Source organism: Gobio gobio (genome assembly GCF_949357685.1).
Source record: "Gobio gobio genome assembly, chromosome: 11".
Lineage (NCBI taxonomy): Eukaryota > Metazoa > Chordata > Actinopteri > Cypriniformes > Gobionidae > Gobio > Gobio gobio.
The window spans coordinates 55,770,176-55,785,564 of NC_137104.1; the positions used below are offsets into that span (position 1 = coordinate 55,770,176).

General features: G+C 43.0%; 1 protein-coding gene across 3 annotated transcripts in view; it reads left to right on the forward strand.

Annotated features, from left to right (window-relative positions):
* Positions 1-15,095, forward strand: part of fhod3a (formin homology 2 domain containing 3a) — a 79,202-nt gene extending 64,107 nt beyond the window's left edge. For all 3 annotated transcript variants that reach the window (XM_079828316.1, XM_079828317.1, XM_079828318.1), the window contains 8 exons: positions 1,700-1,819; positions 1,907-2,068; positions 2,148-2,338; positions 2,586-2,790; positions 6,925-6,948; positions 8,124-8,328; positions 10,925-11,083; positions 13,180-15,095. In XM_079828316.1, the coding sequence (XP_079684442.1) occupies positions 1,700-1,819; positions 1,907-2,068; positions 2,148-2,338; positions 2,586-2,790; positions 6,925-6,948; positions 8,124-8,328; positions 10,925-11,083; positions 13,180-13,259 (1,146 nt within the window). In that variant the 3' untranslated portion in view covers positions 13,260-15,095. The remainder of the gene's footprint in view (positions 1-1,699; positions 1,820-1,906; positions 2,069-2,147; positions 2,339-2,585; positions 2,791-6,924; positions 6,949-8,123; positions 8,329-10,924; positions 11,084-13,179) is intronic.
* The last annotated feature ends 294 nt before the right edge of the window (positions 15,096-15,389 follow it).

Here is a 15,389-nt window from a genome sequence, read left to right on the forward strand (position 1 = left end):
GACACGCAGACTCATGAATAATTAAGTGAGGCTGGGTTAGGGTTAGGCCTCTTCTCATAGGATAAGGACACGCAGACTCATGAATAATTAAGTGAGGCTCGGTTAGGCTTAGGCCTCTTCTCATAGGATAAGGACACGCAGACTCATGAATAATTAAGTGAGGCTGGGTTAGGGTTAGGCCTCTTCTCATAGGATAAGGACACGCAGACTCATGAATAATTAAGTGAGGCTGGGTTAGGGTTAGGCCTCTTCTCATAGGATAAGGACACGCAGACTCATGAATAATTAGGTGAGGCTGGATTAGGGTTAGGCCTCTTCTCATAGGATAAGGACACGCAGACTCATGAATAATTAAGTGAGGCTGGGTTAGGGTTAGGCCTCTTCTTATAGGATAAGGACACACAGACTCATGAATAATTAAGTGAGGCTGGGTTAGGGTTAGGCCTCTTCTCATAGGATAAGGACACGCAGACTCATGAATAATTAAGTGAGGCTGGGTTAGGGTTAGGCCTCTTCTCATAGGATAAGGACACGCAGACTCATGAATAATTAAGTGAGGCTGGGTTAGGCTTAGGCCTCTTCTCATAGGATAAGGACACGCAGACTCATGAATAATTAAGTGAGGCTGGGTTAGGGTTAGGCCTCTTCTCATAGGATAAGGACACGCAGGCTCATGAATAATTAAGTGAGGCTTCTTCTCATAGGATAAGGACACGCAGTCTCATGAATAATTAAGTGAGGCCTCTTCTCATAGGATAAAGACACGCAGACTCATGAATAATTAATGAGACACCGATGAGTCATCGCTGTACTATAGTACGACAAAGCGTCACATTCTGTGACGTTGATACAAAGATGAATTTAAACCCGGAAGTTGAATGTAGCGCAATTTTTTTCTAACGAATGGATGGTAACATTAACATCTATGATGCTCAACACTCATAACTCTGTTAAAATGTGTGGTGACAGGTCGCTGTAGCGCCTCAGTTAAAGCTGCTCGTGAACCCATCATCTCTGAATCTAGTTCATTTATAGTATCAAATAAACATGAATGAACTTCAGAAGGAATGTTGTTTCAACCGCGGAAAGATGCCAGTACACACCGTTTTACAAGTTCAAGTCCACCGACGTTAATCTACGAACTCTTGACTGCTTTGTCGGACAAAATGGCGGATTCGGCGGATTATGATTGGTCAGATCGCTTGTCAATCAAACTCCCAGCGAAGGGTGAATTGAGTGCAGAGGCGTTTTCTTTCCTGGTTGGGTTGAAACAGCCCATAATCACAGCCCAATGGAGCAGATCAGACTCATATTCTGACTAGAATCTGAGGATGACGAGGATAATATAACTCTATATAAAGGGGCATTCTCTAGTGTTTTTGTGTGAATTTATACTTAGACATTCTCAAAGACTACTTTTTGTCAAGGTTTAGATTTTTTTGTGTTATATATATATATGTATGTGTGTGTGTGTGTGTGTGTGTGTATTAATCTCCTATATCGGTCAGTTCTGACCCTGAGGGATTCGAGTGTGACTCGTTTCCTGACCCATTATCGTCTCCGTGTTTTTGTACGGCTAATGCGACACAGAGTGTGATCTCATTCCAGTGAATAACGTAAACTGCTTCTGTCATGTTTGAGCGAGGAGGCCCAGAGGCTTTGCTCAGTCATTAATGATGCTCTGTTTCTGCTCCGACAGGAAGTGGCTGAGCCTCTACAGGACCTGAAGGAGGGCATGGATCAGCTGGAGAAAAACAAAACGCTGCGGTTTATCCTGTCCACTCTGCTGGCCATCGGGAACTTCCTGAACGGCTCCAACGTGAGACTTTACCACACACACACACACACACACTGAAATATCCCATGCCGTTCATTATGTGATGTGTGTGTGTGTGTGTGTGTGCAGGCGAAAGGCTTCGACCTGAGTTACCTGGAGAAGGTTCCTGAGGTGAAGGACACGGTCCACAAGCAGTCTCTCCTGCATCACGTCTGCAGTCTGGTGGTGGAGAACTTCCCTGAGGGCAGCGACCTCTACTCCGAGATCGGGGCCGTCACACGCTCGGCTAAAGTACGACACCTGTGTGTGTGTGTGTGTGTGTGTGTGTGTGTGTGTGTGTGTGTGTCCTGCTGACCGTGTGGTTCTGCAGGTGGACTTCGAGCAGCTGCAGGAGAACCTGACTCAGATGGAGCGGCGCTGCAAAGCATCATGGGACCACCTGAAAGTCATCGCAAAGCACGAGATGAAGCCGGCGCTGAAGCAGAAGATGTCGGACTTCCTGAAGGACTGCGCCGAGAGAATCATCATCCTGAAGATCGTCCACCGGCGGATCATGAACCGGTGAGGGGGCGGAGTCAACGTCGTCCAGCTGTGTCACATGACCGGCTGATGATGACTGACAGCTGTGTGTCACATGACCGGCTGATGATGACTGACAGCTGTGTGTCACATGACCGGCTGATGATGACTGACAGCTGTGTGTCACATGACCGCTGATGATGACTGACAGCTGTGTGTCACATGACCCGCTGATGATGACTGACAGCTGTGTGTCACATGACCGCTGATGATGGCTGTGTGTGTGCAGGTTCCACTCGTTCCTGCTGTTCCTGGGTCAGCCGCCCTACAGCGTGCGTGAGATCAGTGTGACCCGCTTCAGTAAGATCATCAGTGAGTTCGCCCTGGAGTACCGGACCACCCGAGACCGGGTCCTGCAGCAGAGGCAGAAGCGGGCCGCCCACCGGGAGAGGAACAAGACCCGCGGAAAGATGATCACAGACCTCAACACACAGGTCAGAGTTCACATGATCACATGATCACAGGCCTCAACACACAGGTCAGAGTTCACATGAGTTCACATGATCACAGACCTCAACACACAGGTCAGAGTTCACATGATCACATGATCACAGACCTCAACACACAGGTCAGAGTTCACATGAGTTCACATGATCACAGGCCTCAACACACAGGTCAGAGTTCACATGAGTTCACATTATCACAGGCCTCAACACACAGGTCAGAGTTCACATGAGTTCACATTATCACAGGCCTCAACACACAGGTCAGAGTTCACATGAGTTCACATGATCACAGGCCTCAACACACAGGTCAGAGTTCACATGAGTTCACATTATCACAGGCCTCAACACACAGGTCAGAGTTCACATGATCACGGGTCTGAGATGGCGGGGAATGCTCACATGACAATATTTACCTGTTTAAATTTTTTTTTTTTTTTTTTTTTTAAATTGTACATTTTATGATTTCTAATTAATTTCTAGTATTATGTTGTTTTATTTTTATTTTAGAACATTTTAATGGTTTTAATTAAAGTACGTGTTTTATTTTAAAATGTTTTATTTGATCATTTTAAGTGATTTTAGTCATCTGTAGTTTACATTTTTATGGTTTTAATTTATTAAGTGTTCTATTATGCTTGTTTTTATTTTAGTAGATGTTCTATTTTAGTAATAAATAAAAAAATATATAATATTTTTTAGTATTATGTAGTTTTATTTTAGATTTTTATCTTAAAATTATTTATTTTTATTTTACATTTTTGATTGTAATTCATTTTAGTAAAGATTTTATTGTGATATTTAATTTTAATATTATTTATTATATTATATATTGTTTTGTTTTCATTTTTTTATTTAAAAGAATTTATTATGAATTTAATTAATTTTAGTATTTTAGTTTGATTGTTTTATTTATTATTCTTATTATTTTTATGATTGATTATAGTCATTTTTATTTTACATTTTTATGGTTTTAATTAAAGTACGTGTTTTATTTTGATTTTGATTTTTAAATTATTTATTTTATGATTGATTATAGTAATTTTTTATTATGTGTTGTATTATGGTTGTTTTTATTTTTAGAAGATTTCTATTTTGTTTGTTATTGTTTTAAAATACATTTTTATATAAATTTTTAGTATTATGTAGTTTTATTTTATTTATTTATTTTACATTTTTAATTTGTTTTAGTAAATGTTTTATTTTGATACATTTTTAAATGATTTATTTTTCATTCTGATTTTTATTAATTTTTAAAAATGATTCAGTTTAGATATTTTTTATTTAAAATTATTTATTTTTCATTTACATTCTTATGTATTATGAGTTTTAAAATAATAATATTTTTTAAATAATTATTTTTTATTTGACATTTTTATGGTATGGAGTTTTATTTGGATTGTTTTGATGTTATTTTTCTTGTAATTGGACATTTTTATGATGTAATGGATGATGATTTCATCACGAGCAGCTCCTGATGATGTCATATCCTGTCACGCGTCACATGTTCCTGCGGGTCTGCAGAAGCCGTGATCATGTGACCGATCTCTGTGGGCGGGGTTTATTCAGCGGTTTAAACACTGAACACACACGAGGAGCAGCGCTGGCTCAGTGTGTGTGTGTGTGAGCAGTTTAACCCTGCGTTTGCTCATAATCAAACAACTGAGAAAGATGATCATCTGAGATCACCTACAGGACCTGTTTGAGAGCTGTCAGTGTTAATTATTCACTGATGTTGTGGGCGGGGCTAGAATTCTGAGTATTCAGTGGTGTGGGCGGGGCTAGAGTTCTGATTATTCAGTGGTGTGGGCGGGGCTAGAGTTCTGATTATTCAGTGGTGTGGGCGGGGCTAGAGTTCTGATTATTCAGTGGTGTGGGCGGGGCTAGAGTTTTGATGATTCAGTGGTGTGGGCGGGGCTAGAGTTCTGATTTTTCTGTTATGTGGGCGGGGCTAGAGTTCTGATTATTCAGTGGTGTGGGCGGAACTAGAGTTCTGATTATTCAGTGGTGTGGGCGGGGCTAGAGTTCTGATTATTCAGTGGTGTGGGCGGGACTAGAGTTCTGATTATTCAGTGGTGTGGGCGGGGCTAGAGTTCTGATTATTCAGTGGTGTGGGCGGAACTAGAGTTCTGATTATTCAGTGGTGTGGGCGGAACTAGAGTTCTGATTATTCAGTGGTGTGGGCGGAACTAGAGTTCTGATTATTCAGTGGTGTGGGCGGGGCTAGAGTTCTGATTATTCAGTGGTGTGGGCGGAACTAGAGTTCTGATTATTCAGTGGTGTGGGCGGGGCTAGAGTTCTGATTATTCAGTGATGTGGGCGGGGCTAGAGTTCTGATTATTCAGTGGTGTGGGCGGGGCTAGAGTTCTGATTATTCAGTGGTGTGGGCGGGGCTAGAGTTCTGATTATTCAGTGATGTGGGCGGGGCTAGAGTTCTGATTATTCAGTCATGTGGGCGGGGCTAGAGTTCTGATTATTCAGTGGTGTGGGCGGGGCTAGAGTTCTGATTATTCAGTGGTGTGGGCGGGGCTAGAGTTCTGATTATTCAGTGGTGTGGGCGGGGCTAGAGTTCTGATTATTCAGTGGTGTGGGCGGGGCTAGAGTTCTGATTATTCAGTGATGTGGGCGGGGCTAGAGTTCTGATTATTCAGTGGTGTGGGCGGGGCTAGAGTTCTGATTATTCAGTGATGTGGGCGGGGCTAGAGTTCTGATTATTCAGTGATGTGGGCGGGGCTAGAGTTCTGATTATTCGGTGGTGTGGGCGGGGCTAGAGTTCTGATTATTCAGTGATGTGGGCGGGGCTAGAGTTCTGATTATTCAGTGGTGTGGGCGGGGCTAGAGTTCTGATTATTCAGTGGTGTGGGCGGGGCTAGAGTTCTGATTATTCAGTGGTGTGGGCGGAACTAGAGTTCTGATTATTCAGTGGTGTGGGCGGAACTAGAGTTCTGATTATTCAGTGGTGTGGGCGGAACTAGAGTTCTGATTATTCAGTGGTGTGGGCGGGGCTAGAGTTCTGATTATTCAGTGGTGTGGGCGGGGCTAGAGTTCTGATTATTCAGTGGTGTGGGCGGAACTAGAGTTCTGATTATTCAGTGGTGTGGGCGGAACTAGAGTTCTGATTATTCAGTGGTGTGGGCGGAACTAGAGTTCTGATTATTCAGTGGTGTGGGCGGAACTAGAGTTCTGATTATTCAGTGGTGTGGGCGGGGCTAGAGTTCTGATTATTCAGTGATGTGGGCGGGGCTAGAGTTCTGATTATTCAGTGGTGTGGGCGGGGCTAGAGTTCTGATTATTCAGTGATGTGGGCGGGGCTAGAGTTCTGATTATTCAGTGGTGTGGGCGGGGCTAGAGTTCTGATTATTCAGTGGTGTGGGCGGGGCTAGAGTTCTGATTATTCAGTGGTGTGGGCGGAACTAGAGTTCTGATTATTCAGTGGTGTGGGCGGAACTAGAGTTCTGATTATTCAGTGGTGTGGGCGGAACTAGAGTTCTGATTATTCAGTGGTGTGGGCGGAACTAGAGTTCTGATTATTCAGTGGTGTGGGCGGAACTAGAGTTCTGATTATTCAGTGGTGTGGGCGGAACTAGAGTTCTGATTATTCAGTGGTGTGGGCGGAACTAGAGTTCTGATTATTCAGTGGTGTGGGCGGGGCTAGAGTTCTGATTATTCAGTGATGTGGGCGGGGCTAGAGTTCTGATTATTCAGTGGTGTGGGCGGGGCTAGAGTTCTGATTATTCAGTGATGTGGGCGGGGCTAGAGTTCTGATTATTCAGTGGTGTGGGCGGGGCTAGAGTTCTGATTATTCAGTGATGTGGGTGGGGCTAGAGTTCTGATTATTCAGTGGTGTGGGCGGGGCTAGAGTTCTGATTATTCAGTGGTGTGGGCGGGGCTAGAGTTCTGATTATTCAGTGATGTGGGTGGGGCTAGAGTTCTGATTATTCAGTGGTGTGGGCGGGGCTAGAGTTCTGATTATTCAGTGATGTGGGCGGGGCTAGAGTTCTGATTATTCAGTGGTGTGGGCGGGGCTAGAGTTCTGATTATTCAGTGGTCCCCCAGAATCAATAACACACTACTTGAGTCTGTAATCCGTCTGTTCATTCTTCATTTCTCTCTCTCTCACCACAGACTGATGATGAAGAGGACAGTGAGGTATGAGTGTGTGTGTGTCTGCCAGATATTAACTGTTAATGTCTCAATAACGCTCACAGCTCCACTGATTGAGTCACTGTATAACCCTGTACAGATCTGCAAACCTGGAAATGCTCTGCAGTGTTTTTGTCTTGATTTGGTGTGTGTGTGATGAGTGATTTATATATTAAAGGGTTAGTTCAGCCAAAACTGTAAATTGTGTCATTAATGACTGAGCCTCATGTGGTTGGACACCCGTCAGACCTCCGTTCATCTTCAGACACAAATGAAGATATTTTAGTGTAAATCTGATGCTCTGAAAGGCCTCCATTGGCTCAACTTTACACTCTCAAGACCCTTAAAAGACACTAAAGACTAAAGTTACAAAGTCCATCTCACTACAGTGGTTCTACAATAACTTTATGAAGATGAGAATAGTTTCTGTGCGCAAAAAAAACCTAAATAACGACTTATATAGTGATGACGATTTCAAAACACGGCCTCATGAAGCTTCAAAGCGTTATGAATCAGTGAGTCGATTCAGCGGTTTGAATCGCCAAATTTCAGCAGTTTGACACGCGATCGGAATCATGAATCGACTCACTGATTCATAACGCTTCGAAGCTTCATGAGGCCGTGTTTTGAAATCGTCATCACTATATAAGTCGTTATTTAGGGTTTTTTTGCGCACAGAAACTATTCTCGTCTTCATAAAGTTATTGTAGAGCCGCTGTAGTGAGATGGACTTTGTAACTTTAGTCTTTAGTGTCTTTTAAGGGTCTTGAGAGTGTAAAGTTGAGCCAATGGAGGCCTTTCAGAGCATCAGATTTACACTAAAATATCTTCATTTGTGTCTGAAGATGAACGGAGGTCTGACGGGTGTCCAACCACATGAGGCTCAGTCATTAATGACACAATTTACATTTTTGGATGAACTAAACCTTTAATTGCAGTCTATCTGTGCAAATGATTCTTTGTCACCCTAACTTTAATATTTATTTACCAACACATTCACATATTTCTGATGTTAGTTAATGGTCACATGACATGCAAGTAAACAAATAAAATGTACATGATTTAGTGTTTTATTTTGAATTATTTACATGAACTGAAACCCTCTTATACTATATTCTCATGTCTAAAGATGTTCTGGTGTAGTCAGTGATGTGTGTGTGTGTGTGTGTGTGTGTGTCCAGGTGGGCCGGGTGTGTGTGAGCAGCAGCAGTGCCCCCCCCGTCGGGCCGCAGATGGAGGCGAAGGGTTTGTGTCACGCTGAAGACGCCGCTGAACATGAGCAGATGATGAAGGCCGTGCTGAAGACGAGCCAGCAGAGCAGCGATAGCAGCGACAGCCCCGCTCTTCCAGTGCTGAGGACACGCCTGCGCACACGAGCCAGCCGAGGTCAGCGTCTCACACACACACACACACACACACACACATTTGAAGTAAAACTAGGGATGCACCAAATCCAGATTTTCGGGGTTCGGCTGAACACTGAATCCACTGGTTAAGATTTGGCCAAATCCAAAACCGAATACCGAATCCTCAGTCCATTATCACAGTAAACACATCAATGAAGGAAACAACGTCCACAGCAGTGTAGGGATGCTATTGACCGAAAGTAAGAACTTTGACCATTAATACTACCAGTTAAATGGTTAAAATGTTTTTAACGCTTTTTTGTTTGTTTGTTTTTTGCTGCATGGTTAAGAAAAATATGCTGTAGCTTTATTTGTTCACTCACAGAGCGCGTCGACATGTGCAACACAAACCAGATATATCACAAGATGAAGCAGTGGAGAAGCTTCTACTGTGTGGGACCATTTCAACAGAAGAATACAGCAGCAGCACAAGCTCTGACTGGGGGAAAGCAAATGAACGGCTTCCCGAGGCTGGCCGATCTAGCGAGGCGTTCTCTCTGTGTTCCCGGGACATCAGTGCATCTGAAGCCTTGTTTAAGGATTTTAATTGTGTGGTTTGGTCAAGTTTACTAAAGTAAACATTGTTCTTCTCACCACTGTTTCCTGATGGTTTATAGAACAATTACCCTGAGTCGTCCTCTGTCGTTTAAAAGAAGAGCACAACGGAGAGCGCAGGAGACAGAAGGATTGAGGGTGATTTAACCCACATCACTTCGAAATGTTACTTAAAAAACAAACAAAAATCATACAAGGTGTGGATTGAGGTAGCCTAGGCCTTCTATTTTTATTTGACAAAAAAAAACGATTCCGGTTCTTCAAAGCTTACGGATTCAGTGTATTTTCGTTTTGTCATCTTAATTTGGTAATTATTTAAAGGAACTGTATGTAAGAAATGTATTTCAATTAATCATAAAATGGCCCTGATATGTCACTAGACATTACGAAATCATGTTCATTTCAAATATTTATATCACTGACAACAGTTGTCCGGCCAAGATATTGTCATTTTAAAAGTGAAGTTGCAGCCCTCAACTGATGTTGATGTTGACATGTTGTGTCATGCCTGAAGCCCCGCCCTCCACCTGTCGACCAATCACGAAGTCCGTAGTGTTTCTGCATTCGGGTTGCCCGCTCTGCTCTAGTTACCACAGCTGCAGCTACAAACTTTTAGGATAAACAATGTCTAACTTTACGAAACCTAAACGACCTCGTCATGAATCAGAAAAACGTCGTGACAGTGTCCGAAATAAAACAAGGATTTGAGATGCCTTTGAAAGATAATAATTTGAAGACTGATGCCAACGTTGCTAATTTTCTCCTGGACAGGTAAGGTTCATCTATGTTTGGCTAACTTGTACTTAATGTAAATGGACATTTCAAATATTCATGACAGTCGAACAAAGAAATGCATGTTCGTGCAAAGTAACGTTAGGTTAGCGCAGATGGAGGAGGCGGGTCATTGAATTGAAAAGGTAACGTTAAGGAATTGTTTGGTAAATAAAACCGGCGAGTCGTCATTGCTAACATTAGTAATGCATTATCAGAGCCTGTTTCTCTGTCATTATGCTGAGACGCTGAGGAAAACAACATTAGCACGCCTATTAACACTGTATAAACGTATTTGAGACAGTAGCCTAACGTTACCTCAGTAAAAATTATTCCTCATTCGTTCTTCGCATATATAGTGGACAAAACATGCTGCAATTTGACCTGTATGACCATTGCTAATGTTATTTAGCTTTGCTGTAATTTTACTATAGTATTTGTTCATGTGGGAATGTACTGTCACATACGAGCGTTCATATTTACGATTATATTTGGCTAATCGCCATTAGTACATTTTTGCGATTCATAATTACTTCACAAAACATCGCTCTTGAAGCATAAACATAATTAACAGAAAGAAAAAAAACGTACTGTGTAGGACTCGTCACTTGCCATTGAAAGCTCCTGTAGCAGCCTACGTTCCTGCTGGATCTGCAGCATATCTGGCAACCTCGAGTCAGGAGAGGGGATACACCGCTCTACAGTCATTTGAAAGTGATTGCAGTACCAGTTTTGGCCACAGTCCTACATACAGCTCCTTTAAGTGAAAAATATTTAGTGTAGGCCTATGTATTTTATTCTTTTTATTTATATTTTATCTGGTTAAATTATCTGTTTGCACGGTAAAATAAAATACATTTTGGCTGCTGTCTGTAGATTCCTCACGTATTCTCTCGGATGTTTCTTACGCAAATGTTTTAACAGCGGCTGTTGTTTAGGGTCCTTCACGAGACAAATCGATCGGCATTGCAAATTGAACACGTAGCTCAACTTGAATCGCCTTCTTTTTACTTAAAGTAGCTACTGCCATGTTTTCTGTTCATGAGTTCCATTTTCACTTTCAACGGCGGCATCATTACGTTCGACCAGCGGGGCGCGCATAGTGCAGACCTAGGGTTCGGGTTCGATGGAAAAAAATTCTGAAGTTCGGCAGAAACTGAACCCCGTCAAAAAGCCCAATATTCGTCCGAATCCTGGATTCGGTGCATCCCTAGGTAAAACGGGCCTCATGTGCTTCTCTCTCTCTGTAGGCCGCACCCCATTGGCTGCTGCGAACGAAGAGTCCCCGTGTGCGACGGACGATGCGGCCGACGAGATCATGGAGAGGATCGTGCGCTCCGCCACTCAGAGTCCCAGAGAGAGAGCGCAACCCCGGGAACGGCGACGCTCACGCGCAAGCCGCAAATCACGTGCGTTCATCTCTTAAAGGAACACGCCACCGGTTTTAGAAACAGGGCTTATTCAACTTCTTTCCTACATTTAGATATGTGGGCAAATGCATTTGTGTCTCAGTGCATGCATTGTTTTAGTTTGGCAGGGTCGACGCTAGCTTAGCTTAGCATAATGAATGGAATCCTATGTTGCCAGATAGCATGTCTCGAGTAAAAGTGATCAAAATAAAAAACTTCTTGTGGCCTGAGTATTCACAACGAGTACAAATAGCGATGCAGATTAAAGGAACACTCCACTTTTTTTGAAAATAGGCTCATTTTACGAGTCCCCTAGAGTTAGTTGAGTTTTACCGTTTTTGAATCCATTCAGCTGATCTTTGTATCTGGCGGTTTTAGCATAGCTTAGCATACATCATTGATTCTGATCAGTCCATTAGCATCTCATTCAAAAAATGACCAAAGACACTTTCAATATTTTTCCTATTTAAAACTTGACTCTTCTACAGTTACATCGTGTGCTAAGACCAACTGAAAATGAAGAGTTGTGATTTTCTACACCGATATGGCTAGAACTACTTTCTCATTCCTGCGTAATAGTCGTGGATCTTCACTCTAGGGGACTTGTAGAATGAGCCTATTTTCAAAAAAAGTGGAGTGTTCCTTTAAGACTAGGCAATTTCCTAGGCAGATATTGACTTGGGACTATATTATGGGGAGGCAAAAAAATCAAAGAGTGATTTCATGTGTTGCGTGATATCTCTGCGCCCAAGTAGCAGTGCTTCACCTGTGCTTCCCCATAATATAGTCCCAAGTAATCGCCTAGTCTTAATCTGCATCACTATTTGTACTCGTGAATACTCAGGCCACAAGAAGTAATTAGGTGGGGGTTTTTTTTGGATCACTTTTTCTCGGGACATGCTATCTGGCAACATAGGATTCCATTCATTATGCTAAGCTAAGCTAGCCAAACTAAAACAATGCATGCACTGAGACAAAAATGCATTTGCACACATATCTAAATGTAGGAAAGATGTTGAATAAGCCCTGTTTCTAAAAACGGTGGAGTTTTCCTTTAAAGCCTGACATATGACATCATTAGGGATGCCCTGATATGATGAGTCTTTATAGTATTATGATTATTATATGGTTGATAATCAAGTAAAGCTGCTTCAGGGTTAAAGGGTTAGTTCACCCAAAAATGTAAATTGTGTCATTAATGACTGAGCCTCATGTGGTTGGACACCCGTCAGACCTCCGTTCATCTTCAGACACAAATGAAGATATTTTAGTGTAAAGCTGATGCTGAGAAAGGCTTCAGATAGGCCTCCATTGGCATTCAGTACATTTACACTCACAAGACCCAGAAAAGGCACTAAAAACATCGTTACAAAGTCCATCTCACCACAGTGACTCTACAATAATCTTACGATGTGACGACAATAGTTTTTGTGCGCAAAAAAAATCAAAATAACACTTTATCCAGCTTGTTCTTGTCTTCCGTGTGTGTCTCCACGACGCATGCGTGAGAATATGAGCAGATCCGGCGTTCGGGAATCCATGAAATGCCACTTTAGCCCCATTTTGAGAACTACACCGAGACCTAATGCACGATCAATGTAGAATTCAACGGCTGAGACACGCGCGTCTTCCTCTGCTCGTAAACAAATCTCTTCTGGGTCATGTGTCCGAACGCCGGATCTGCTCATATTCTCACGCATGCGTCGTGGAGACACACGGAAGACAAGAACAAGCTGGATAAAGTGTTATTTTGATTTTTTTTGCGCACAAAAACTATTGTCGTCACATCGTAAAATTATTGTAGAGTCACTGTGGTGAGATGGACTTTGTAACGACGTTTTTAGTGCCTTTTATGGGTCTTGTGAGTGTAAATGTACTGAATGCCAATGGAGGCCTATCTGAAGCCTTTCTCAGCATCAGCTTTACACTAAAATATCTTCATTTGTGTCTGAAGATGAACGGAGGTCTGACGGGTGTCCAACCACATGAGGGTGAGGAATTAATGACACAATTTTCATTTTTGGGTGAACTAACCCTTGAATGAGCGGTTACTGTAGCAAATGATGTCCACTAATACTGGTGTTGTTGTGTCTCAGTGAGAAGGACTCTGAAGGGCGGTTTGACCCCGGAAGAAGCCCAGGCGCTGGGATTCGACACGTCGGAGATGCCGGTGTAACGGGACGTCCCGACTCAACTCACCTCAGGACAGCAGAATACACACAATACCAGAGTACACACACCGTTCTAGCGAAGCGGCTGATCATACACAGAGCCATTTATATTCTAAGCCACGCCCTCTCATTACATCACACCTCACCAGCCAATCACAAGCCTGCACTGTGACTTTTTAAACGAGTGTTTTTACCCCCGACTGAATGCTAACTCAGGGTTTTGACTGTGTTCTGCATTTTAATTATTTCTATTTAAAACTCATCTCAAGTAGAAAACACAGAGTGATGAAATCCAGCTTTAATCAGACGGAGGTCTGACACTGCGGTTTATTTATTGTAAAATGTATAAGATTATATACACTATATTGCCAAAAGTGTTGTGACGCCTGCCTTTCCCATTCTCAATCCGTAGGGTTTAATATGGAGTCGCTCTAACAGCTCCAGCTCTTCTTTCCTCAAGGTTTAGGAGTGTGTTTATGGGGATTCTTCATTTGTGATGTTGGAGAAGGCCTGGCTCTCAGTCTCCGCTCTAATTCATCCCAAAGCTGTTCTATCAGGTTGAGGACTCCAGTTCCTCCACACCAAACTCCTCATCCATGTCTTTATGGAGACGCTTTGTGCACTGGTGCATCCTGGGACAGGAAGGGGCCGTCCACAAACTGGTCCCACAAAGTTGGGAGCATGATATTGTCCAAAATGTCTTGGTGAAAAACCCTGAAAGCCATGAAAAACAACCCCACCCCATAATCCCCCCTCCACCAAACTTTACACTTGGCACAATGCAGTCAGGCGAGTCAACCGCCAAACCCGTCCATGGGATTGTCAGACAGAGAAGCGTGATTGGTCACTCAGAGAACACGTCTCCACTGCTCTAGAGTCCAGTGGCGGCGCACTTTACCCCACTGCATCCCACGCTTTGGTGATGTGCGGCTTGGATGAGCGGCTCGGCCATGGAAACCCATTCCCTGAAGCTCTACACACTGTTCTTGAGCTCATCTGAAGGCCACAGAAGTCTGGAGCTCTTGACCCTCAGCATGCGCTGACCCCGCTCTGTGACCCTCAGCATGCGCTGACCCCGCTCTTTGTAGCTGAGTTGCTGTTGTTCCCAATCGCTTCCACTTTGTTATAATCCCACACCTGATTGAACACCTGAACTCATGGATGTGGAGCGGCGGCACAACACTTCTGGCAATATAGAGTTTGTCTATTGGGGAAAAGCTTTAGACGTCTTCTGCCATATTGCCCTTCTGGTTTTTAATGACGTGGGTCTGTGCTTTTTGAAAAACGAGCTGTTTTGCGACGGCCAATCCCCTGCTGGCGTTTCGTGTCTCGTGTTATAGTAGATGTCGGTGTGCCTTTGACACAGAAGGAACTAGAATAATGAACTCACACTCGATTGGTTGTCCTGCTTCTGATGGGAGTTTCCTTTGGTTCGAGCTGTAATGAGAGCCATCGTTCTGCACCTTAACGTCCATTATTATGGGATTTTTATGAGAAGACTTCGATTGATATGAACCCCAGATGCGTTCTGTCTCCCAGCGTTATTCTGAATGTACAGAGCGGTGAAACTGTTTTTGACAATGAACGAGACTGTAAAAAATGTTGATGCCCTTTGGTTTTGTAATTTCTGTCTGTGTTTTCCTGTATGTTAATTTAAGACGCCTGAAGATCTCCAAACTTGTGTTGAGTTTGACTGTTGTTCCAGAACACACACCTGATCCACTCGTCTGATGTGTAGTAGTGAACTGGTTTTGCAGAAGTGAAAGCCTTGTACTGTAATATTTTTCCACGTTGATCCGCATGCGTTCACAGCCGGCAATAAACCCTCTCTGAAGTAAGACGCCGCTCGTGTTTGATTGGGTGTTTCTGACTCCTGAAAAATCAACCTGCCCTTAAATACACATCAACATCTCTGTGAATGCATTTATTAATACCTGTTCATTGGTTAAAGGGGTGATTATTAGGGGTGTGCATTGGCACTGCCCTCACAATTCGATTCGATTACGATTCACCAGGTAATGATTCGATTCTACGATGCATCAAAATTCTACTGCAAACAAAAAGGCACATTTTTGATCAGTCATGAGGCAATACAAGCAGTCAGATATTGAACAACAGATGTTACTGGCTGCTAT